The sequence below is a fragment of the Triturus cristatus genome, chromosome 4_2, assembly GCF_964204655.1.
Source record: "Triturus cristatus chromosome 4_2, aTriCri1.1, whole genome shotgun sequence".
NCBI lineage: Eukaryota > Metazoa > Chordata > Amphibia > Caudata > Salamandridae > Triturus > Triturus cristatus.
The window spans coordinates 212,428,866-212,456,044 of NC_140586.1; the positions used below are offsets into that span (position 1 = coordinate 212,428,866).

Sequence of the window (27,179 nt, forward strand, 5' to 3'; positions counted from 1 at the left end):
GTCCCCATCCAATGCCCGCCAAAGTTACGAACACATCAGGGATGGAAAGTAGAGTCAAACCTGGCCATTAGGCCTTTCACCCAAGGCTGTGCCATCTCCATCGCTTCCATCCCTCTGGAAGTAAGCCAGAATCATGTCCCATGCTTGTGCAAACTCTAGGTGTCTCCAGTCCTGGTGCACCTCCTGCAGTAGCACCACTCCCTCCTAGGCAGCCCAGCGCAGCACATCCGCCACTGTCCCAATGACTTGAGGCCAAGTTTTTCAGGTGTTGGGGCACCATTGAAGTCCAAGCGTTAAGTCAGTCATCATATTGCTACAGAACAATTCAAAATGTAAAATGCTATTATCTTGGAAAGTGCTCCAGAGATAGTTTAAGTAGTTCCAAAATCAGGGTGACAAAACTCACCCCAGATAGTCTGGTGGAAAAAACCTCAATGTTCCTCTCAGTCTGAATTTGGTCAAAAATAGGGATTCCAAAGTCCTGTGGAGGTTGAGGTGGAGGGCAGGCTCATCACATTTCTCGTTGTGGAAAGAGTAGATTCAGTTATTTGACATCTGGTTAAGTTTTGGCTTTGATTCTGGACAGCTGAGATGCACACATGTCCTGGCTAAAGGGTGACATGGTCAGTTGGAAGTGTTCAGCCACAGTCAGCCAGTTTTGGCCTTGTAAAGTACTCCTGGAAATCAGGGTCAAGCTTCTTTTACACTCAGGGCACAGCAGATATTCCAGAGTCCCAACAGCGACAAGCACAACAACTAGCAAGCCTACAATTCTTCTGGTGTGCTGAGCCCCCCATTAAACCCAACAATTTATGTTACATGGGGACAAATACTTATCCAACTTAGAGACAACAAACTGGATGCCTATGCCAACGAAAGTGGACTTTTTTCAAGTATGAACTCAGTGTTTCACTGATGTGCGTGTCCAGACAGGTAGGGTAGTTGACCAACAGGTCACGGTCATTTGTGTATTAGAGACAGGTTAGTTTGGCCCCAGGGGTATGGTTGCCAGGCAACAGCCTGAACAACACAGAAAATGGACTGGTTTACTAGAGCAAGGAGAAATCTCTACAAAACTTGGAACAAAGCACCAAACAAAGCAAAAGGGAAGGTTTGTACCACTGCTCATCATACAGCTCCAGTCTCAGGATGGGGGCTCCGAACAAAGGGGCGGACAGGATGTCGCATCCACAATGGCCATGGCAAGAGTATAGGGGAATCAACATCTTATTGCTAACATTGTCAATAAGCGTCACTGAAGACGCTCACTGAAGAACAGGTTCCCAATTATGAGGCACTAGTTAGACTCTTACAAGGGGGCCACAGCATCCTCCCTAACCGATGTACTAATAACATTATAGGCATCTCCAGGCCTTTTAAGATGAGACAGTGGTAAATGCACCTTCAATGTGGAAGAAGAGAATGAGGGGCCACCCGTCAGCAGAGCTGGTTCTGATGTTGAGTGCTTCTTATTGAAAAAGCAAGAAAAAACAGAGGGCTTGCAGATTTCCAAATCCAGGGATGGGAAGATAAAGCAGGTCAGAATCACTGGTAGGGTACTAGAGCATCAGTTCCTACAAGAAAGGCATCACAGACCTTCTATACAGTCACTGGAGAGCCAAACTGTCTTACTCTAAGAAGGGTCTTACCACGCCTTGTCCGACATCAGGATATGCTCCCCTTGTTTGATAACCGTGGTGTGCACCACTGCCTCGAAACTTCATTTGATGTAGCAAGTTATGCACAGGATGCGCGGCCTTCAAAATGTAATGCTGTAAATGTTACATACCATCACTTTTCTACATTAAAAAGATATGTTGACTCATCCCCAACAACCTTCAAAACATTTTGGGGCCTGTGAGTTATATACAGCTCAAAAGAACAGAATAGATCATTAGGTCTCGCTTGACAGTGAAGCTGTTGGCATGACGCATTGTTACCAAATCTTTTAAAAATACAGAGTGGGCTTTCGCCCCACCCAGTAAAGTATTACCCTCGTAGGTCCGACTTGACAGCAAAGCTGTCTGCAAGACATATCGCTACCTAATATTTCAGATATATAGACTGGGCTTTTCCTTCTCCTTCAGGAGTAGGGCCCTCTCACCTCAAGCTGTCTGGTGCATCACTTCCAAGAAATGCTTCCGCTGAAATACATGAGGGACTATCTTACATCCGCAAATGAAAATGAATTGTCAAGCTGACTGTCACGTTGAATCCTTTATGCCCCCCCACCCCCCATAAGCACTACAAACCGAAAGCACTTTTCACCAGTGATGGCAAAGCTTTACATAATAAACAGCATTTGTGCGTGCAACGCATTTAAACACCATTCATGAATGTTTTTACACCAGTGGGCACCTTAAAGTAAGACCTATTGGCTTTGCCAATGCTAGTTGTTTCTGGAAGTATGCATATTTATCGTACTGACAGAGGCTAAGGGCGTTCAAGAGCATCAGGGAGTGTGTGAAATGCATTCACTCACAGAGCCGGCTACATACATGGCTGCTGGAGCCTTTATTTATAAAATGAAAGTGAATTGGTTCCGATCGCTGCCTACAAGGGGATTGTAAAGGGTGGGGACTAGAGCAATACATAGCTGCTGGATTGCCTTGTGACCATCACATAACTGTTTGGCGTTATTTACCTTCTGGGCCCACTGGCGTGTAATCAATCCCTGTGCGCTGTAATGCGCCCCATCCACACTCACCCAAAAAGACGCTTCAAAACATACAAGATAAGGATGGGCGCAGGCGCGTAGTGGTGCGCCCGCGCACACATACACAGTGTTTCCCTTGCGGGAGCGCGCAGGGGCACCAAATAATTACAAACATATGTCGCCAAAGCTCGCTCCCGCAAGGGAATCGCCAAACGTGCACGCGTTGCCATTGAAAGCAATGCAACGTGTGCACGTTTTTGCCCGAAAAAGCGAATCAATTCCAAGAGGTCTCTTCCTACGCAGCGCATGAGTGCTGCGTAGGCAAGACCTATAAAAATATAGGCCATCCACCTCGTTGTGAGGAAACATAGACTCTTCCGTTTCCTCACAACGGCGTACAACGCCCCTCAGAGCCGACTTGCAGCAGAAACCAGGAGAGAGAGGAACCAAGAGGAGAAAGAGGTAAGGGGGATTGGGCCTGGGGTGGGGGTTACTTTTTTAGGGTAAAAGGGGGTCGGGCGTTGGGGGTGTCGTGCAGGGTACTATTTTAGGGTTTAGGGTGGGGTCAGGGGGGTCGTGCAGCGTGGTGTTTTAGGGTAGGGAGAGGATTGGGGGTCGGGGGAGGGTTGTGCAGGGGTAGTGTTGTAGGGTTTAGGGTAGTTTCAGGGGGTTGTGCAGGGTAGTGTTTTAGGGTATAGGAGGACTGAGGGTCGGGGAGGGTCATGCAGGGGTAGTGTTGTAAAGTTTAGGGTTGGGTCGGGTCATGCAGGGTAGTGTTTTAGTGTAAGGAGAGGACTGGGAGTCGAGGATAGGGTTGTGCAGGGTAGTGTTTTAGGGTAGGGTAGGAGAGGACTGAGGGTCGGAGGTGTTGTGCAGGGTAGTGTTTTAGGGTTGGGTTGGGGTCATGCAGGGTAGTGATTTAGGGTAGGGAGAGGACTGGGGGCTGGGGAGGGTCATGCAGGGGTGGTGTTTTAGGATAGGGAAAGGATTAGGGGATCATGCACGGGTAGTGATTTAGGGTAGGACAGGGAAGTGTAACTTACCTTAGATACTTTTACCATGAGTATACCTTTACCACGCATGCCTTTGCGTTGTAATAGCATGCATGGTAAAGGCATATTTGTGTTAAATATATGCGTTGTAATGGTAGGTCGTGGTGAATGACAACGCGTAGTAATACCCGCGTTGTAATGACATGCGTGGTATTAGTATTGGAACGTGTTATATTCATTGTAAACTGGTGGAGTGAGCACCACTCCACTGCTGCCAGTCAGCAGCAGTGACCCCACCCACAAACACTGCTCGGGCTGGGAGTAGTAAAAAATAAAATGGTAATTCATTTTATTACCATTTTATTTGTTCACCTTTTCTGTACTGGCAGCAGGGGGGAGACGCTCCTGTGCCCCAGTTGTAGGGGCCACCGCTGCAGTTAGAGTTTACCTTCTGTGGGTCATCTGGGTGGAGAGGAGCGGGTTGGGTGGGTAGCCTTACACACTACACCAAAGGAGAGAAGGGGGCTGCCTACAAACAGGCTGCAGAGGGGGGCAAGTCCGGGAGCTCACAACGAGCGGCTCAGTTAACAAGGGTCTGAGAAGCAAGGCAGCACAGTTGGTTCTCCAGGATCTGGGCTGGGGTGCTCGGGTGTGGAGAGGCTAGGTCGGCTGGGCTGGTGCATCGCAGGTCCTTGCAGTTGTCGGTCTCACCAGTTGAGGGTGCAAAAATCAGGACAGCTGGGCCACTGTGGAAGTTGGTCCCTGCAGTGCTGATGCCCCTCGATGACGGCTCGGTTTTGGTGTTGTTGGAGTCTGGATTGGACTCAAACAGGTATTGGTTGCTGCAAGGGGTCTGGTGCCCCGGTGTATTGGTACTGTGTGGCTCCGGTTGGTCCTGGCTTCTTCTCACTTGGTGGGAAGACAAATCTAATCTTCTGGAGCATGTTAACGTCTTCATGGGCAGCTGCTGCGTCAGTATGACCGGGGAGCGGGAGCACTGGAGACTGGAGTCTGCTGTTTTGGTGCCTGAGAACTGCAGGGAGGTAGCTCTTCTACTCCAAGAGAGAGTGTTGTGTGTAGATTTAGATTCGGTTTATAGGTATCCCGATTTATGCCCTTATATAGGTACAATTCACATTGCCCTTATTTGGACATAGAAATCCGTCCCTTATTTAGACATTATCCGTACAAACCAAATACAGGTATGGCCACCTACATCCGTCCATCCACGTCACAACGATTTCTTGGAAAACCAGACCCTTAAATCTTAAGGAATTTCCCCCAGCTTGAATATTGATTTCTCCAATAACTCATTAAGTATGCATTAACGGGTGGAGGAGCCAAGATGGCGACCGGAGCAGTCGCTTGAGCGCCCGGCTCCGTCGGCCCTTGGCCTCGGACTATCATCCTGATTCCTATCCTTGCCGATTTTCGAGGTGCAACGCGTGCGACGACGCGCTGACTGCGCCGCCGCTTTCCCGAAGTCTTAGCCCGCCCGGATGCCGGAGTTTTTGGTGCCTTTGTTCCCCGCCCTGGACCCTTGCTCTACTGTGGCCTCGGCCGACCCCCTGGAATCGTTGCAGTCGCCGGACCCGTTGGTGCAAATCTGAGCCCGAGGTCCCGATCCCGCCTCACGCCACGCACGGTCGCCAGAAGGGCCGGGAGAGAGACGCCCGGACACCTCCTGTACCCTGCATCTGATGGGCTGGAGCCAGAGGGTAAGCCCCGGTGTGGCGGGTCTCCTACCCCGCTCTGTGGACCACGCTGTAGAAGGCTGCAGACCCCCTTCTTCTATGGTCTAGTCGGCTGCAAAGAGAGCCTGAGGGAGGGGAAGAGACTGCTGGCTTTCACCTGTTGCGGCGCAGAACTGTTGGGAATTGCCTCCTTGTCACGATCCCCCCCCTGGCCACGGTACCGTTCAACGGTAAAACATGGCGCTGATTGCCTGCTCGCTGCGGGGGGGTGATGCTCCGGTCTCGCCCGCTGCCCGCTTCGCCCTCCCTCTACCAGACTCCAGCTCCCCAGTGCCGTCCCGGATTGTTGCCGTTGGGGGGACGCAGCTTCCGCTGACATACGGCTCCGTTCTGGCTGCCCTGCGGGACTTTCGTCTGCAATTGTGTGTCGGCTTGCAAACGCTGAGTGAGCGGTTCGACTCTACACTGTCTGCTGCGGGCCGTGAGCGCCCCGTTTGTGATCAACAAGACGTGAGTCTGCCAGTGCTGTGGTCCTCCTGCGGGGAAGCAACGACTGGGTATAACGGTGCTACACTGGTGTCTGCATTTGGCTTTCCCGGCGCTCAGGATCAATCGCTCTCCTGCTCAATGGCAGATACTTTGTTTCCCCGGTCATTGCCGCCTGCTTTGTTGTTGCCTGCCTCACCGTGCCCGCAGGAGTTTCCAGCTGAACTACACCTGGCGACCTCGAGGAACTGTTCACGGTGGCCTACGACTCCTTTTATGTGGAACTCATGTACTTTACAAGCCAGGTCTGGATTTTATATGGTGTGCAAGGGGACCTCAATAGATGATCGGCGGCCATTTTGTGACTCTACTTCTCCATCTTCTCCCAAGTGGCCATATTGTCTTTGTCTGTTCGGGATGCGGGGCATTCACGAGGGGGCGGGTCTAATCGTACGCCCGCGATCGGGCCAGGGCTAGATTACTTTCTATCATCATGGCTTCACGGCCGGGCTGGACTGGGACTGGAATTGTCTACTTATGTTGTGCGCACTCGTCGCGATCTGTCTGCCTTCATTTCCGTGGTGTTACATGCTATCTTCCCACGACCGCCTTTGGGTGTAGTGGGGTTTCAGTGTGTGGAGGCTTGGTTGGCCGGTGGTGTCGGGCGCTCCTGAGGATACGTGGGCTCCTCCCCGCCTCCTTTCTTCTTTCTTCTCTTAGTTTCTTTACTCTATTCCTACTTTCTCTCTCGGCTATATTTCGGGTTCATTGGGCGACAGGCACTATGCTGGGGGAGGGGTAGGCCATAGCCTCCGCATTGGTGTAGGGTGGGGGGGTAATTTACTGTTTCTTTTTTAGTTCTATGGGCCTCTTTCTTTCATGTCTCTGCGCTATACTTGTTTCGATTCGGGGTCCGGGTGTGGGGTGGATTGAGTGGGGGCGGCTTTTAGGGGGTGCGTATTTACTACTGTGATGATCCTGTTATCTAATTGCATCGCCTTACTGTATGAGATTTTCTATGGCTGTTTTAATGATGCTGCTGCTCTCCAGTGTATGAAGCCGACTTGCGGACTCGAATCTCCTTGTTTCTATCCTTTACTGACTTTTTTCCCGAAAAATTTTTTTTTTCTTGAAAACCTTAAAATTAACCTTCACTTCTCCTTCCCCCGGTGTCAAGGCTCCCTCCAGTGTATGAATCCTGAATCGTTGCTAATCTTGACCTTGACGCACAGGGGATGTATTGTTTGTCTCTGTGCTCAACCGTATTGTGGCCGGCCTGATGGTTGTAGGCCCGTATTTGTTCTTTTACTATGCACAAATAAAGGTTTTTAAAAAAAAAAAAAAAAAAAAAAAAAAAAAAGTATGCATTAACATCTATTCTTTAGGGGTTCATTCATGACGTTCCTCTGCCCGACTTTTACGTCAATACTGGCATTCCTAGACACCTTCAAGGTATAAATATACCAGCACTTGCCTTGGCAAATTGCGGTTCCTGGAGGATTCGATCCAATCTAGACTACGCGGTTTGCCAAGGCAAGTTCAGAAGGAGATCGAGATCCAGCCTGATGCCCTGACCTGACGCTGTCATCCCCCTCTCAGAGAATCCAGCTCCAGTGCTCTCTGACTTCCCTTGTGGGGTGTTAGACTATCGAGTCCAGAAAAGAGATTCCAACTGCTCTCATTCTCAGATATGGAGCGGACTAGAACTTAGAGAAACTTTTGGCAACTCTTGACTAAACTAAAATATAGCTAGCTATACTTTAGAAATAGCACCTACTTCAAACCTCGTACTGCACTTAGGTTAGGTACACTGAGGTAGAACAATTTAGAAGCATCAGATGAGTATCACATTTTAGTTTATGTTATTTATGTATGTATTTTGATTAATATATGTCATAGCTACAAACCATGCTATTGCAGTATTATTTTATCTTACTGCTAACCTCGCACATATTGTACATCGCAGTCTGTCTTACGATTGTAGCAATTCATATCTCTTGAATGAGAAATAAGACTGTTCAATAAACCCTATTATTGAAAACGCCCGTCTCCCTATTTCTGTGCAACTCTGTAGAAACGAAGCATGCTATGTGTGGTTGTGTGTGTGTGTGGTTATGTGTGTGTGTGGTTGTGGTTGTGTGTGTGGTTGTGGTTATGTGTGGGTGTGTGAGTGTGTGGTTGCGTGTGTGGTTGTGGTTGTGTGTGTGGTTGTGTGTGTGTGTGTGGGGTTGTGTGTGTGGTTGTGTGTGTGGTTGTGTGTGTGTGTGTGTGTGTGTGTGTGGTTGTGTGTATGTGGTTGGGTGTGTGGTTGTGTGTGTGTGTGTGGTTGGGTACTGCCTGGGAAGCTGACTCAGCCTGGGCTGACACACACAATGGGGGGGGGGCTGATGCCCTTTGAGCCCTATGGGCATTGCGCGCCTGACTACCCTCATGTCAGTGCTCAGCAACGAGGCCACATGTGTGGTTGTGTGTGTGGTTGTGTGTGTGGGTGCGGGTGTGGTTGTGGGTGTGTGTGTGTGTATGTGGTTGGGTGTGGTTGTGTGTGTTTGGTTGTGTGTGTGGGTGGTTGTGTGTGTGGTTGTGTGTGTGTGTGTGTGTGTGTGTGTGTGTGTGTGTGTGTGTGTGTGTGTGTGTGTGTGTGTGTGTGTGTGTGTGTGTGTGTGTGTGTGTGTGTGTGTGTGTGTGTGTGTGTGTGTGTGTGTGTGTGTGTGTGTGTGTGTGTGTGTGTGTGTGTGTGTGTGTGTGTGTGTGTGTGTGTGTGTGTGTGTGTGTGTGTGTGTGTGTGTGTGTGTGTGTGTGTGTGTGTGTGTGTGTGTGGTTGGGTACTGCCTGGGAAGCTGACTCAGCCTGGGCTGACACACACGACAGGGGGGCTGATGCCCTTTGAGCCCTATGGGCATTGCGCGCCTGACTACCCTTGTGTCAGCGCTCAGCAACGAGCCCACATGTGGGCCACACCAGTGCTTACTTTGTTAAAATGTAAGTGCCAGGGACCGAGGTCTTCTAACCAGCTGGCACTACCCACAGTTCCTGCTACCACTGCTGAGGAATGCCAGTGCCAACTTTACTTATCATCACACCAAACCAGTGGGAACTTTTGGACAATTTCAGGTCAGCGGGAAGACCTGGAAGTGCTAGTTCTGTATCCCTGTGGTGTAATCTTATAAGTGCTGGTATTGAAAAATAAGTGCAGGCGATTGAGCTTGCTAGAGCCAAGACTCAAGGGAAGGAAAAACAGTAAACTTGGAAAATAAATTCATAAAGCATGTTTCATATGTAAGAAAAGGGGGGACGCTCAGAGGCACATCAGATTTGGAGTGCACCACCTGTGCCTTTTTAAAAATGCAGCACAAATTTGGAAACTAACGCCTCCTGCGCGGGGACCACAGGCAAAAGAAGTGTTTGACTTAGGCTGAAAGAACCTATTGTGGCCTTAACTGTGGGAAGGTGCCACGTCGTATAAAGAAACTCTTATGAAAATATTCAATACAATGCTTACATCCCAGATACGTCTCTCCCGTTCTGCGCCGTATAGTTGACAACTAACTTTAGATGTTCAGGTCTTTCCTTGGAGCTTTGACCTTCATGCAGTGAGTGAGCAGTGAGCTGGCTCTTGGAAGCCCTTCTACTGGCTACTCCTGGCGTGGGCGGTTTATTAGAGCTCTCAAGTGCTTAGATGCCACTCTTTCTTGAAACACACAATATCAGGGTAACTTTTGAAAGGGCAGTAGGTGTGTTACTGCTCATGCCTAATGGAAAGCTATTTACTGGCCCATCTAAACAGTCACTTCCAATAGTAGTCAAAAGTCACTCCTACCCTGCAATATGGTGCAGTTCTGTCACTGATACATAGCTTTCATAGTTAGCTTCATTTTATTAAATGTGTAGGGCGCCTTCTCCAGTGTCACATCGAATTACACAATGCATAAAACTGTGACGCCCACAGTATTGACCTTTAAGATGGAAAGAAAGAAGAGAGATTGGTCCTTTAGGAGGGAACAGAGTGAGTAAAGAGGCTGAGGGCTGGTGCCTTCATGAGGAGAAGTAAAGCAGCAGCTTTAGTGCCCCCCTCCCCCCAGTGCCGGCACCAAGTCACACGAAATGGACATGAAAATGATTTTACGTTGGTGAATGGGGAGCGCTCCAGCTGGAAAATTCAAATTTGCCTGGAGCTCTGAAATTACTCCTACCATTCCTGCTTGGGGGCAAGCACAGAAAAAGAAGAAAGTGAGACTTGCCCATAGGTGAACAGCGCGAGACAGGAGAGGCAAGGTGGCGCTGGCACATGGAATGGAGATTACGGCCAAGAGTAAAGGCCGCCAAAACTGAAGACAAGTCAAAGCTCAAGAGCACCGGTGCATTTAAATGTGGTGCAGAGGATCCAACAGAGAAGCAAGAATGGGCGAGGGGGCCAGCGACAAAGAGAAGGAGAAAGGAGTAGCAGGAGGTAAACAGATAAGAATGTCAACAAAACGATAGAACTAGACCTAAGTGTGGCTAGAGAATGAGCACTGAGTATAAGAATGACGTGACTGTGATATATATGCATTTAATGTCGATCCACACCCAGACACTGATTGTATCCTCATAACAAGTGGCAACGTAGATGGTCTCATGGAGGAGCCGGGGCTTTAGGTCTGTTGGTGGGGGGGGGTGTGTGGAGAAACATACACAAGGGCGACAAAGCAAGATTAAGCAACAACGGGGAGGGTCGGGGATTGAGATAATGCCAGTGCCCGGGTTAAAGTGAAAGCAGGCGTCCATGTGCTGCCTGCAGTAAGAATAAGCATTGGCCGCGCGAGAACAAGCATTGCGGCACAGGCGCTTTACTTTGAACATTAAAAGTAAAGCGCGGGTGCCGCTATTATAGCAAAAGTAAAGAAATAGATGTTTTTTTCTATTTCTTTACTTTTGCGAAAGTGAAAGTCATCACGGTTCAAATGACCCGTGAAAGAGTGCTGGCAGCCGGCTGCGCGCGTGCACGCTCGCGTGAACGCAAGCGCTAGGCCGGCCAGCAGCACTTTGAAAACTCATCTACAAAATGTCTCTCTGAGCAGCGCATGTGCACTGACTCAGCGAGACCTAAAAAACTGTGTGCAAAGGTAACACTGAATTATCGATGAATTCATTTGCCCTATTTTTAATTGTCTTCTGCTATGTTCTTACAAGTCAGAGGTTTGGCATCTGGTGTTTGGGGAGTAGCCTGTAAAATGAACTATGTTACAAGACTTTCTTTTTATAAGACAGTTCTAAAGTTGTGAAGTTTTAATCAATTTTTAAGGTTGTAAACGGACTCCAACATTTTGAAACAAAACGTCCATATTTCTGAATAACGTACAAAATCGATTTATTTCCATCATGAACCTCGAACAATAAATTACGGGAAATATTTCAGATTATGCTCCATATTGTTGTCCGGAGATTTTTGTAAACAAGTACCAGTTTGCATTAACTGTACACTATTATTTATCAAAAGCTGTAAGAATATTAATATTATATCAGAGGCTGAATTTCTAACACTAGTAGGCAAATCTAACTTGTAAGTCTATACCACTAGAATGTTGGAACTTAGGAGCCCATTTGATGACGAAAAATACAACTACATGTCCCAGAATGCAAAGTAATGTTGCCAGCAAAGGCCTGGACTACCTTGTGTAACACATGATATGGCGTCACTTGGGAGCTAGCTTTCTCACCAGGACAGGGAAAGTTCATTGGTTTTGTACTTGTTTTATAAGACTGGTCAAGTTATAAATTTGGTTCCATGGCGAGCAAAATTTAGTAACCCACATCACGTTCATCCCCATATACTGGACTGACTTTGGCATGGGATAATTAGGCCCAGGATCAGAGTATCAATATTCAGGAGGAAGCATGCAGCACAGCTGCATTAACGTCTTGCAAGAATGCAAACGTAAAAGCTGCATTTTCATAAAACAACGCCATGCTGGTAAACAACACCATACACCTGGTAAACAACGCCATTCACCTGATCTGTTTTTGGCGTCTAATGACTGGACAGTTACACACTGAAGATGACAACCACATTCACGTAGTCTTTCTTTAGTGTCTATAGTGGCTGGGCTGCACTGTAGACTGGCTCCAGGTACACCTCGTCCTTCTCCCGTGCAGTTTGCTGACGCAGCAAAATGTCGTAGTAGGACGCGAAGTGTTCTCTTTCCTAAATGTTCATTTGACACTGAAGAAGGACTTCAACAGCCAATGCTATCCTTATCCTTTTGCAGAAAGACATGGCGGCCTGGCCTCCTTGTATGGTTCTTTGTTGTTGTTTGCTCATCGCTGCGGCTGGTTAGAGCCAGGTAGGCCCGCCTGTCATGTTTTCACAGCACTTCTGTGCACGACATATATTTCTCAACCATTAGTTGTTTCATTAAAAAAATATTAAACGAGTAATCTCCCTGAAGTAATTGAAATTCGATGCTTTTGGTTCTTTTAGGGTTTTTTGTGAAGCAAGAATGTTGTACCAATAAAAATACATTCCTCCCCCTGCGGTCGTAGCATGCGTTACACCATATTCACAAGATGATTACATACATACATCCTAATAGACCCTATTTAGGCGGGAGATTCAGATTTATAAAGCCAATAATTGTTTTATTTTGCCCGTCTCTTATCTGAAATTGGCTCTGCCTCGATAGAAGTTAATGGAGAAAGTACATTTCCCCTAATTTTTCTTCAAAATGTCCCACTTTCCTGTTTCAAAATATTGATAAATATGATTGCATGTCATCGGGACACACCTTGTTTCCAGTGCAAGTGTTTCATTTCACATTTCAGTGCATCTTGTGTGTTGTAGTCTAGGTTCTGTCCAATCAAACCATTTAATCTAACAAAACTCAAAACAAATGGCTTGACAAATAGAAACCCAGGACTGTAACAAGTGCCTGATTTTATAGAGTAATATGGCAACGCTACAGTCACGACGTGTGGCCTTCTAACGGTGACCATGCCAATAAACCACCAAGCCTAGCGATGCATTTTCTTGGAAATCAAATGCCAGCGTTTCCCTGAAGGAGGATTTGGGGGTAGTGGTTCTATATTGGTTTGTAAATTAGCCTTGGAAGCGTGGACATTTATGCCGTTACTTGGGCCTTATCTGTGGAGCTCGAAGGAGTGCCTTGTGACCCATCTGTCTTCTGCAAGCTGTGTGTCTAGGTGGTTCCATGTCACCAGAAAACTATTTCTAGCCTTTCACTGTAATGTACTGTCAATGCTTTTTTTTTGATCGAGCCTGGGCAGCGGATTCGCTGCTCTGCGAGTCATGCTGTATTCAAGTATGGACTTAAAGCTCCGCCCATATTTGTCATTGGGTTGTCATTGTCCTTTATAAATGCTGGCTTTTGATTCGTTAACAGGCTTGTTAGTTCCTCCTTAGTACTGCCTTGTCTTCATTTGTAACCTCCCATGAGGACAGGCCCTTTTACTTCTGTTGTTACACGATATGTCTTATTTAGTGTGTAAGCACTATTTTCTTTAATGAGTTTCTCCTACCACAGGCATGACATGCGCGCTTTCACTTTCCAAGTAGCCCAGGACAATGACGGCCGCTTTTTTTTTTTTTAAATGAAATAGGTCTCGCATTTACAAGAGTTTGGACTATTGGCATTGTAGATGACAATGCCTTTTACTTATGTGTTATTTATCAAACAGATAAATAAAAATGTATTGTTATTTACAATGCCTATAGCTTAAACACTCGCAAATGTAAGGCCTATTGCATTGCAAAATCTTGTTCTTTAGATTTTGGGACTTATAGTGCTTTTTTAGGTCTCGCCTGACCCAGCGCTTGCGCAGGTCTGGTGAGACTTAAAGTAAGGGCTTCAAACAATGCTATCGCCGGCCACAGCTTGAGCAGAGGCGCCATATGGCGTGATTACTGCTGCGCGCGCACCTGCACTGCAAGCTGTGGCCGGCGGTAGCATTTTTCCCCCGCCAAGGCAGTAATTTCTCGAAGCGGGCGCTTGCTTTTTTTTCTGTTTATTACTTCTATGTAGTAATGGCGGCACCCGTGCTTTAGCTTGAACATCTTAGGCTAAAGTCGGATGCTGAGATTGCTTCGAAAGTAAAGACAGCGGCGTCACTATGGAGGTGCGGGTCGCACCGGGTGACACCCTCACATGGGGTGACACCCAGCAGGGCGCAGGGGGAGGGCGAAGGCAGTGCGGAGCGAGGTTGCCTGCCTCTGATCACCGAGTTGTGGGCCCATCTTTTGAGCTGTCGGGAGGCCTGCGAAGACGACTTTCAGGCCAAACCAACGATGGAACTTCTTCGTTGGTTTGACACGGACATTGAGCCACGAGAGGTGAATCCCCGAATCCGGCGCGGGCACCCTCCGTGAGACGATCAAACGAACTCACTGAGAAAAGCAACAAGCAAACAAGCAGTGGCTGCCGGCAAAGAGGGTAGCACCCTCTAATCCGGTTCCTCAACATTTGGAAAGAGTTGGATATATTTCAGGCAAATAGATCTCCATTTCTAAGAAATTGGTTGGTCCTGAGGAGAACCCCCAAAATACATAGGGGTTCGAAACGCGTCGACCAGTATGGTCCTTGTGTGGCACCGTTTATATAAAAAAGTTTTTTCTCGTGTTGTTTGTAAATAGGATTAGAACTTTATTGTTTCCACAGAAACGAAAGAACGTTTTTTATGGTTCAAATTGAATTGTAAACAATCCACCAGAAAAGAAAGGTTGCTACAAGGACCCATTTTTCCAGTGTGTGTGTAGTTTGGTGTATGCATGAATATATTGGCCATGATTGTTTGAGGAGTGCATGTATGTATGTTTAATTCACGTAGGGGATCATGAATATTTTGTTGATGTTGTATATGTAATGTCAGTTTTGTATTTGTACATAAGATAAATGCGCAATGAAACAATGTTACAGCGCAAAATGATTTTGAAATGTGAAATTAATTAAAAACATTTCCATCGACTAAAAAGGAAATTCATAAAACCCTCCTCTCATGTTTCATTTCATTTTAGGAGTTATAAAAGTATAAGGTTCAGTTAGTCTTGGCTTGAACTATTTGGTCTGTTTTGTCAGTTAATTGGGCTCAGTTCAGCTGAGTGTTTGGAGCCAAAACCCGGTTTTGATCTTTTGCTGCAAGCTGTGGCCGGCGGTAGCATTTTTCCCCCGCCAAGGCAGTAATTTCTCGAAGCGGGCGCTTGCTTTTTTTTCTGTTTATTACTTCTATGTAGTAATGGCGGCACCCGTGCTTTAGCTTGAACATCTTAGGCTAAAGTCGGGTGCTGAGATTGCTTCGAAAGTAAAGACAGCGGCGTCACTATGGAGGTGCGGGTCGCACCGGGTGACACCCTCACATGGGGTGACACCCAGCAGGGCGCAGGGGGAGGGCGAAGGCAGTGCGGAGCGAGGTTGCCTGCCTCTGATCACCGAGTTGTGGGCCCATCTTTTGAGCTGTCGGGAGGCCTGCGAAGACGACTTTCAGGCACAGCAGCTCTGTGTACAAGCTGAGGCCTCTCGCCTGCTAGCACGGCATGTCTTCTCTTACTGAAGACAGTGGCTGCAAGACGGGGTTCTCACTCTCTTTCCCCTCCTTACTTTTATTTGCTCCCCTGTGAAATGGATCCAAAAAAGAAAATCACTTTTGCTGGAAAATATGTCGTATTTTTCTGACATTTAATTCCAAAGTGCAGCATCGGGAATAAAAGTTTTAAAATATGCAAAATAAATAACTAAATAAAGTAAGACAGAGTGGTAGCAAACTGGCCAGATTGATTTTATTCACACCCGAACACATTAGAGCCACTTTTACAGAGTTTGCCAGTGAAGCACTATTTTTGTTGTCTTGGCCTTGTTTTCCCAGGGCTTGGAACTAGTGCACCAATCCTGGAGGTACTGCAATGTGAGGATTGAAAAACAAAATTTGTACTGCTGCTCTGCATCTAGGGATGTTGTCTTTTTTTTTACCATACTGCTTACGTTTTGTAAGGATATAAGCAATGGTCATTGAAATGGGTCCATTCAGGGCCCTGTTGTCATGTCCTTAACTTTTCAGGCAAAAGCACTCACTGATTTCTGAACAGTGAGTATAAAAGCGTTAAGGTAAGCATGTTGTTCCTGCTTACATTTCACATGGTTTGCAACATTTTGCATTCCCTATGATTGTTTGCTTTTTCCAGGATGCTGTCACTTTTTACTTGTAGGCCACATATTGCTCTTGCCCAGTGCGTAATTTAAATTGAGCCGCATCCAGGTGTTTATAGCTGGAAACAATTGGGTTGTAGTTGAAGGCAGTCTGAGTTTTTCTCAGTGGGGCAGTATGGTGTTCAGTGGGGGAGAGGATGTGGCACTATGGCCAGAGCTGCTGAATTTGGAACTGGGGAACCAGGTTCAGCCTTAATAACCAGTCCACCAGACCACTCTCCTGAGAGAGCACTATCTCATGCTAGACCTTAGAAGGCTTCGCAAGACATTAGAATCCCTGGTGTCGTAGCACCAGCAGGTGCACCCTAGCATGACAAGTGTAGGTTAACCTTCAAGGCTTGTCCACCACTATTCATACTGAAGTTCACCTCCAGTCTTGCGGGCAGGCCTATGAAGCAGCACACCCTAGAACAACAGTGACCCTGTCACTGAGATCACAGGACCCTTGAGAAGGGCCAGCTCTAGGGCGGTGCAACCGGTGTGACCGCACCAGGTGCTGACTTTAGGTGGAGGCATCATTTTTGCAAGTCTATTATGGTTTTAAAAGCGCTTGCTGCCTCCTTCCTGGCCTCCAGCAATTTTCGGTAACAATAAAAATGTGATGATGACTCTGATGATTAATGTTGTTCCTAGAGAGAGATCGGAATTTTGTCTAATGGAAGATTTGACTCATGGAAAGGTAGCACAGAGGGTTAATGTACCTGCTGCAAAGAAAATGTACCATGCAGATCACAAAGTGCACATAATGTAAATAGGCCAGTGGGCTACTGCTTCTGTCAGAGAGATCCTTTTGTTACTTGCAGTTTATAAGTTAAAATCCTAACATAGAACAGTGAGCTATTAACTGTCATCTACTCCGCAGCAACACAACTCACATTTTTTATTATCTTTTGATACGTTTGAGCTACAAACAATTTATTAGTTGAAATGGTCAGATCATGCTGCAGATCTTGCATTATGAGGCAAATATGGCAGAGCCATTATTATTTAGAAAACATTTGCAAACTAGGATTTTTAGCCATTCATGTTTGAACTGCTGTTGTGGAAAAGGGAGAAGTGCTGACGACAAACTCCATGGCTTGGAGACAAATGGCTTGTGCTTTTTATCGTATTTGGGGACATTCTGTGATTAGAAGTATATCCCACTTTGTGAATACATTTTACTGTCAATAACTCCTTATAACCTTAAATAATCATGTGTATCCATTGGTTGATAAAACTGGGCAGTGAAACCAAACAAATACAAAAAATTGGGATGTTTGCGCATTCTGGTCACACCTCTGGCTCCGCCACTGATCCAATCCTTGGGTTATTCCCGCCCTCTGATTCTCAGACCACAGTTCCCCTACTTTTTTCCCCCCACTTCGACCACTGATATATCGTGTTGCTGGATAGTGGGAACACCACACCAGTACAAAGAACCATACCTATGATATTATAAATTCCAATAAACTGTTGACTAGCAGGTAGCCCACTGTACAACCTGATTAATGAGTCATTATCACACTGTTGTTAACAGGCACATTTTGTAAATATAGGACCTACATTTACAAACGTCACTAAGGATTCTGTATGGTCCCGTTATTTGCCAACTGTGTCCACTGGCGGACTCAGAGTGGAGGAGGTCCATGCGGTAAGTTGTGAGGGGGTGACACCATGAGTTACCCGCACCGGGTGACACCAACCCTAGTGACGCCACTGAGTAAAGAAATAGACAATTCTTTACTTTTGAAGCAATCTCGGCACCCGACTTTACCCTAAGATGTTTAAGCTAAAGCACGGGTGCCGCCATTACTACACAGAAGTAATAAACAGAAAAAAGCATTGGCATAGCCAATAGGTCTCGCTTTTGGGACCTTATAAGTATTTAGTTATGCAACTGTTGCATGGCTAAACACTTATAAGGTCCCAAAGGTGAGACCTATTGGCTATGCCAATGCTTGTTTCTAATGGGATAGAGAGAACTACAAATCCCAGAAGGCAAAGAAACAGCATGGACTGACTGAGCTACTCACATATGAACCTGGGCCACTTGATGGTTTTGAATTTATGAAATCCTATTTGTGGGCTGTAATGTATTTACACTTCACTTGAATCCATTGACTAACACACTGAAGAGCAGATATCAGTAACAGGAAAGTCTAGGTCTTGATAAGTGATACCCCGGAGACCTCTGGCCCAGTCTATCTGTAATATCCTGCCCAGTAAGTGGAAAATGGGTCACCCCTGTCTTACGCCTGCCTTGTTGATGCACCTCTGTAGTCCACTGTGTTCTGTGATATAGTAATGCAGAATATATTTATACGAAATGGGTTCCACACAGAGGGGAGATACCCTTTTCCGCGTAGGACATTGGGAGGGACCAGGGAAGGAGAGTCCGAGTGTGAATCAGGAGACTGTGTCACCTATTTAAAAAAATAAAGCACAAAAGGTATTATCCAATCCCTTTTCAGTGTGGTGTGAAGGAGATCGACTCAGGCAAACACGCCCTGAGAAGTGGCTATCGAGGTCTCCTAGGAGTTATTGAGGGAAGCCGACATCTGTCCAGTGAGGTGGTCTCTGCGGATCAGGGTCATTGGATGTGGCCGAAGAGGGCTTCATCCATGGGCATACCCACAGTAGTGATGTCTTTTAGGTCACCCCACAGGAGGAAAGGATGTGGGGGGCTCCCAAAGGCACCAGGGGGCACTGACTTCCACTAATTTTAAAAAAAGCAGACTGTTCCTCAGTAATGACAGGGCATCACCTTGCAGAGAGGGGGACAGGCCAACAGGAATGAGACAACCATTAATGAAAAAGAGAAGAGCGGTCCGGTCCCTGAGCACAGTTGGCCTGGGCCCCAAGGAGACAGCTACATGAGACTGTAGGAGAAGCCAGGAATAGCAGGCTCTGAAGAAGATTGTGGAGAGGAAGCCCTCCTGCCAAGGATGGTAGAGGTGAGCAAGGCCGGAGGCAGGCCTTCGGATACGAGAAAGGGTACAAGACAGACAGGCCCAGGAGGGAATGTATGATGTTGCAAAGCATGCGTTCACAACACATGCCTTTACAACACGGTCGTTTCAACGACTGCGTTGTTACCACGCATGCCATTACATCGCAAGTTGTGTCAACGACTTGCTGTAGGGGGCGCGCTGGACTTAGGAATAGTATTAATTACTATTTCTACTCCAGTTTGTGCAACAGCAGGGAAGATGTTGGAATTCAAATCCAACACATTCCCTGGTGTTGCACGCACCCTACAGCAAGTCGTTGGTACGACTTGTGATGTAATGGCACACGTGGTAGCAATGCAGTCGTTGTAACGACAACGTTGTGAAGCCATGCGTTGTGGAAACAGCGTTGTAAACGCTGTTTCCCCCAGGAGGTGGTGTCGCCGAGCGACAGAGAGAAAGGAGCCAGTGTGAAGCTGAGAAGGGGACGATTGGCAGAGAGTGCACCCAACGAATGACCAGGATACGGGTTTGAAAAGGCAGAAACTCTGGGGCATTCCCTAAAAGATGGTGGGGTGAAGGTGGATGACATGCTATGGTAGCCCTGGCAGGTCTACAAATGGAGGAAGGGAAAAGGATGCCCCCTTTCAAGGAGAGACCAAGAGGAGGTCCTAAGTGGAGACAGTGACCGGGAGACTACAGCCCAACATGTTCTGGGCGCAGGCAGTGGTAGGAACAGAACTGGGCTAAGGGTAATGACAGACATACATGGCCTGACAGGGTGATCACTCAGGGGCCTTGGGCCCATATGAAACATAAGGACAGCAGGGCTGCTAAAGGGCTGTGTGGCAAGGGATATGGAATTGGGAAAGTTCTTTGGAGGATTCTCATAGAAGGAGGTAAGCTTGAGGGCAATGGAAGAGAGCCGCTGGCAAAAAGAATGACAGGCGAGGGGCAAAGGCAGAGAATGGCATTGGTATGGTTGATGCTGGTAGAGTGATGGGAAATAAGGATGGATGGTCCAGAAAGGACAGGTGGAAGGACTGCAAGCCTCATCCCACGTAGAACTGATAGCAGTCACAAAGCAGAGAAGAGGAAGCTGCCCTGGGATGAGGGCCTGAGAGGCAGGACACAGGCAACAAGAGGTGGAGCTGGATAGGATCTTCACATGCACAGGTCAAGGCATGCATGAGAGGGAATGCAAGGGGGCAGACAGGATGTGGGGTTCACAGAAGCAGAATGAGGGTGAAAAGCGCGTTTGAGAGGGAATGATGGGACTCATGGAACATTATTTTAGAAAGGAGGACTGAGGTAAGAATGGGAAGAGGGAGCAAACAAGACTGTGCTACTCAAGACTATGGAGACAGATACGATGGGACAAGAGGAACAGTAGGCATGAGCGAGAGGGAGTACATGATGCAGGTGAAGGAGATAAAGTTGTATGCAGAGATAAAGAGGGAAGCAAGAGGTGACACTGGAAGAGGCTGGGAAGGAATCAATGGACAATGCAAACAGAACAAGGCAGGGACAGTGTAATAACCGTGAATGCCATAGCAGTTCTGTTTGGGAGCCATTTAGTGGCAAGCACCAAAGACAAAATATGAGCCAGTCAATACAAAAACATTTTTAAGCTACTAAACTGAGTGACCCAAAGTAAGGGGGACTCCAAAGAGGAGGAAAGGGAATTGGCTAAGAAGCTGTGACTTCCGTCCAACATGAATGTCAGCATGTACAATTTAGGCAAGCCTTTTTGCAAAAATTATCCAGAGAGCAGCTCAGGACCCTTTAAATATATTGACCTCTTTAGAAAGGGACATGTACGTTTTAGGTGTAGCATGGATACAATATGATGAGAAGGTCACAGCAAGGAGACGTTTAGATCCTGCAAAGTCATGGGGAGAGATTGACCAAGACCTGTGGTTATAGAATATTACGCCGACCAGGCCGATACCAGTGGTGCCCTCTCAGACTCATCCTGCCCTGGGAGGAGTGGGGCCCCAATTTAAAAATTGACCGGGCGGAGTGTGCTGCAATATCAACAAGGTAAGCTATTTCAGGGTACAGTGTAAGTTGAGAGACAATTACTCCAGTGCTGAGGTAAGACACCATTGAAGGACAGGGAGGTTACACTGGAGGTGTGGGGGAGGGTGGCTGAGAGGAGCAAAAGAAAACTAACTTGGGGAAAAGCCAAACACTGGTTAGATAGAAGGGGTTGATTGGTTCAAGAACGCGTTTGGAGAATGTTTTAGGATTTCACACACTAGGTCTTTTTTGAGGCACTGGGCTCACAATTTGAAATCGGTAAAAGGACTGGAACAAGTGATAAGACATGTTGGCAAAAGAAGTGGCAGCAGGCAGGGTGGTAGTTTCCCTTCCGAACTGGATATTCCAACAAGGAGTCATACCCAAGAAAGCAAAAGATGAATATAGGCTAATATATCTTGTGTCATGGCCTGCGGGCACATCAGTTAGTACCTTCATAGCGTAAGAAGAAAGCTCCACAAAATATGGGGGCATCTATGAGGCCATAGCTTTAGCAAGGAGCTGTGGGTTGGGGGCTGGGATTTTAAAAATGAACATACAGTTGGCATTCAGGCTTTTACCAGTGCACCAGGGAGATTTCACTGTGGGGGATATAGTTTGAGGGGCACTACTCTGTAGCTAAGGCCATGCCCTTGGGCTGCTATACGGCATGTTTGGTTTTGTAGACCATCTGCAGTTAGTTTCCTGGAATGGGTGGTGAGAGAGGTGGTGAGGTCAGATCAAGTGCTGCACCACCTGGATGATCTGTTTATAGGTAGGCCAGGACAGCCAGTGTGCCAATTGATGAGGACAATGAAGGAAGTGAGACAGGCGAGTACTCCGAACTCCAGGAAAGACAGAAGGGCTGGGAACAACTCTAATTTTCCTTGTCATCAATTAAGCTTTGTAGCTAAAATGTCACGACTATCGGCAAGCAAACTGACAGTGCTGAGAAGGATCCTATAGGAGGTGGGCAACAAACAAAATGCAAACTAAGAAAGATGCAACAAATATTGGGACACTTGAACATTGCTTGCAAAGTGGTGTCACCAGGAACAGCAGTTTGCAGCCGCATGGTTTTGGTCATGAGAGGGGCAACAAGACTCTATCACAGGCCAAGGATGTTTGAGAACATGAAGCTGGATATTTTGATCTGGCTGAGCTTTCGTGAGGAATACAACATAGTGACAATGTGGATGGGCATGGACCCATTTAGTTTGGCCATCAAAAACTCCTTGGATTCATCTTGAATTGGGGGGCCGGCCCCTACTGGAAGGGATAATGGTGCACCAAGAGGTGGCTAGGAGCCTGGGAGAGATGAAGCCAAAGTATTGTCTCACAGAACTTTTTTTCTTGTGATATTAGCAATGGCGTTAAGGGGCAGGGAGGTTAGCAACAAAAAAGTGACTTTTGCGATTAACGAGGCATTGTAGAGATAGACAAGTTACATGTGACAATCACTGGCAGTGAGCTAGCAGATCCTTTATTTTGTTTTCGGTGTTGAATATTCTGTTGAGTAGCACTGAAGGCAGATCGTTACAGAGTCAGAGTCTCTGAAGGAATGTAGGATATAGGGTGTTGAGTGTTCTGGCTTTGAAGAATTTGCAGGCTGTGACAACCGGGACAGCGTTCAGGCAAGCATTGGTGCAATTTCAGCTCGAGTAGGAGGGAACTATGGGAAACCGACGAGGCTTGGTGGAATAAGATTTTAGCGACAACACCTAGTGTATCACAATGCTAGGCTTAAATTAATTGAATCTTGTTATTTTCACCGACCCTATTACCTCCCCTCTGAACGCATCAATTAATATTTTCTACAAACTGGGGCTAATGCCCCACCCCACCCCTACTTTGCACTTCCAGATGCTGACTTTCCCCACGACATGGAGCTACCCGCAAATGATAGCATATTGGACACAATATGGTATAAATAATTAATCGAGTAACAGATAGGACCCTCAGCGTCTCTTTGGAGCCATGTCTCTTGAGCGATTTCACGCACCCTAAAGAGAAGAAGGTTACAAGCCGTTTCATTGACCTAGCTTTTATACTGGCATAAAGGCAAATTGCCATAAATTGGAAGCCAAGGACAGCTCTGACCATAAATGGATGGTGTCAAGAGCTTGGGACATGGGCTGGATATGAACGTACCGTACTGCATATGGAAGCGCACCGGTGCATGAGGAATTATGACTTTGCGGAAGCATTGGACTCCTTCCTTCTAGAATTTGAAAACATTGAAACAGAGAATGTGGGCCAACACTAAAGGTGGATACCCTTCGGGGGCTAGAGAGTCAATGACCTGACAACCTCCTTGAGCACCATGATCTCTGGCTTAACACAAGACCATAGCTAAAACAGGATGCCCGCCTCATCCCACCACCCCTTGTTTCACAGTGTTTCATAGAGCACCTTTTTAGATATGTGCCCTATGAAGTTTAGCGCCATCTCTGAACAACGATGACACTTTTGAACATTGTTAGAATTTTTCTTAGAGTTTTTTCTATCATTGCTGTGTTTTTGTTATGAAAATTGAACGTGTATACTGTTGTAATGAGGATCTGTTGTTAAGATGATTAGTAGGACTTTCCATGTGACAATGATCAGAATAAGTCTCTTTCCTCTAGTAAGTGATGACTTAAACATCCCACCTAGGTGACGTAATATGAAGATTGTTTCTGATGACATTTTGTAGATATCTCTCTGATTCCCTGTGTATATGTTTGTTGCATACTAAGATTAAAAGTGAAGGGTGACTATAATGCGAATTGTACAGTGATACAAACTAAAACAATAACAAAATGTCTAGAAAAAGCGTGGGTGGAATTTATTAGAAGTAGAGCAAAAAAGAGGAAGAGGTTGGGAGAGAATGATGCTGGAGTGAAGATGTAATACATTTTCTTATGTCACTAGTGGAGAAGGGGCTGTCACCAATGATTCTGGGAACAATGGCTGAGATAACCTTCTATGGTAAATGCTTCTTGGGAAATGAGCAGAATGGGAGTGAATTTGTATGGAGGGTGGTGGAAGGATGAGCTAGAGTGAAAGGTACAGTAGAGAACAGTGGGAGGCAAGTAACAAAGAGAGTTTTGGGGGGATTATGGCCTTAGCAAGAGCTGTATGCACATCTGCTTGGGAGACAGCAATGTGTAGAGACCTATTTTTAATCATGTTCTTTGGAACATTGAGCGGTTGAGATATTGTGGTGGCAAAGAATTATAAGGGCCTGAGGGTAGATGGGTGGATGATGGAAAGTGGGAGGAGAATAGGATAGTAGTGATGAATGTGCAAAGAAGACTGAACAGAAACAAAAGGTATTCTGGTTGAGGATGGGCAGGTCGGGAAACGTTAGTACTGGCCATGTAAAAGCCTTCTGATAAAACTTAAAACTGAGGGGATGAGAGAAAGGCAGGTTGTTCATACACTAGGGAGGGGGTAGAGTGATTAACAGGCAGATTTTAAGGGTGTTGAGTAAGTATTTACAGAAGGGGGGATGGCAAACGAAGGTGTATGTGATGCATTCATCCCAACTGAGAGCAGTAACGAAGGAACATTTGTTGGGGTAGGGTGTGGATAAGTTGAAGAGATTGAAGTCTGTGAAGATGTGAGGGTGCGTGAGGCAGGAGGTGAGGTTGTATCAGTAATTGTAGAGTAATATCCCCCCTCAGATAGACAGCAAGCTTGAGGAAGAAAGAATTGTGGTGGATGGTGGCAATACCATGCTCCAGTGACTAACCGGCTGTATACTGGCACCCCGTAAGGGCATCCTACATGCCGCTGCACAACTTCACCCCCATCCTGATAGAACTCCATTGGCTCCCCCTTTCCAGCGCACATCATCTTCAACACTAACTGTATCATTTACAAAGCCATCATGACCAGCATCTTGCTTATCTTGTGTTGAAGTTCACCATCTTTGGTGGCTCTTAGCACACCAGCCGTCAGGCCATCATCAGACTGGAGACTAAGAAGAGTAAAAAAGAAAAAACAAGGCAGCTGGCTTTTTCCATCTATACACCAGGATCTGGAACAACGTCCCTGTATCCATAAGGACTACCTAAATGCTGCCCCTCTTTAGGAAAGAGTAGAAGACCCATCTCCTTAAAGAACACGGTCAACATGCAGTTACAGTTCAATAACCAGCTACCTCTCCTACCACTCGTTGACTTTACGCTTGCCATTGACCCTGTTCAGCCCTATGCTATCTTTTTGGCTAGATTTGCTCTTTAAAAATACCACATACATACCTATAAAGAAAGAAGAGTGGATATGAATTTTTTAAGCGTGAAATTGGCCAGGGAACATGCGAAAACAGTGTTCTGAACATCAACTGGGACTACAGAATGACAAAGTGGCAGTGAGAAGGCATAGTTTAGAAGAAATGAGATGGAGCAAATTGCTTCCAATGTTATGGGACCTGAGTGAGAGCATCCAATGTTGGTTATGTTTTAATTAATTTGGGAGAACATTTTCTGGTGCAGCTTACAGGCCTTAACTGTGGAAGATGATGGAAATAGGATCTGGAATAGTGCTGGAAAGATGGGATAGGACAGAGGTCATACTGGTGCAATTACTACCCGGGAGGGTATGGAGGGCAAAAGAAAGATGTCTGCTATTAACAAGGCTCCGAAAGAGGTAGACAGGGAGGTGAATGGTAGCCCTTGTCTGCTGGTGAACTCAAATGCATGGTATGAATGAGAACAAGGCCCCAGTTGAACCCACAAATTGGCTAACTTCAAAACCCGGTGAATAAGTTTCCTTCATCACCATCTCCCTACTCCAACACCCCTCCCAAACCCGCTCCATGAGAACACCTTACCTCCACACTGAGGAGGCGCTGCCCCCTTAGAGCCGTGGGGGTACTGCAAAGAATCTCTTCCTGGCCTCCCTTGGCCATAGTCATCTGCAGGTAGACACGGAGCCAGAGCAGTTGGCAATCACAGCAAAAGGGGTTGCCCCCTAACCGTAGCTCAGTCTGCCCCTTGATCCGAGGAAGAGATATGGACTCCAGACGGTTGCCTTTCAGACTGAGAATCCGCAGTCTCCGCATTCCCACGAGAAATGACGCACTCACCTCCTGCAGCCCCACCTCATCCAGGTAGAGCTCAGTCAGGGAGCGTAGCCTGCGGCCAAAGGGGTTGAGCTTCTTGATGGTGTTTCTGCTGAGTTGCAAGAACTGTAGTGATTTAGTCTGGCGTAAGGTCCTGGGTATACTGGTCAAGTTATTTGCTTCCAAGCTCAACTTATGTAACTGTTTGAGACCTGAAAAGGCATTGGCGGAGATGTTGAACAGAAGGTTGTTGTCCAGGAAGAGCCAGCGGAGCTGCGGGAGGCCATCCAGGCTCTGGTCTGAGAGCTCGGTCAGCTGGTTGTGGCTGAGGTAAAGGGCACTCAACTTGTTCATGAACTGGAAAGCATCTGCAAGAGAAAGGGAAAAGCCCAAAAGAGCGGGGTCAGAGCAAGATGATGGTAAAGGGCAGTGTAGACCAGTGAGAAGAGGAGCAGAATCTGAGGCTAAAAGATGGGCAGGACAGTAAGAGGTCCTGGGTTATAGGCTGGAGAAGGAGGATGATCAGGGCAAGAGGATGGTGTGTTCATGGGTTCTAGCTTTGAGGATGATAAAGTTGCGGGGTTGGATCTTGGAGGGAAAGGGGAAGAGGCGAAGGTCAGAGACTGGGTAAAGACAGAGGCTTATCCAAGAGGGGTGGCTGGGTATTGGAGCCTGCCCTTCTCCCTTTTTTCAGTCCCAGAGCTCTGTTTATGCCCTTTTCTCTTGATCCTGAGGCCCTTCTCTGCCTGCTCTCTTATTTCCTGACCTGGGCATTGACTTCTCTCTCAACCCCCCTCCAAATCTGAGAATAGTATTCTCTCACAGTCCTTTGCCATTCCCACCTGGGCTTGGGGCTCTACTGGCATCGCCTTCCCTCACTTTGCTTTCCCTTACCTTGATGTACAGTCCTATAATTTCTCCATGTCATCAAAGGATAACTGAATTTTTACAAATTCTTAAACCCATATGCGAGATCCCAGAACACTTGCAAAGTAAGTAGACCTCTGGTTTACAAATCTCACTAATGGGCAAACAGGTTGATTGCCATTGAAGGTTGAGTCTGGCAGTTATCCAGATGCAGTAAAATGAGTTGTGGACAGCTTATTTGTGTCCTGGTAAAAGCAAAGCTGGCTGTAGAGCACAAGTGTGATGAGACATT

General features: G+C 46.8%; 1 protein-coding gene across 1 annotated transcript in view; it reads right to left on the bottom strand.

Moving 5' to 3' along the window:
* Positions 1-27,179, bottom strand: part of LOC146833421 (uncharacterized) — a 57,289-nt gene that overhangs the window by 7,016 nt on the left and 23,094 nt on the right. The window contains exon 3 of the mRNA XM_085601234.1: positions 25,790-26,388. Within this exon, the coding sequence (XP_085457360.1) occupies positions 25,790-26,388 (599 nt within the window). The remainder of the gene's footprint in view (positions 1-25,789; positions 26,389-27,179) is intronic.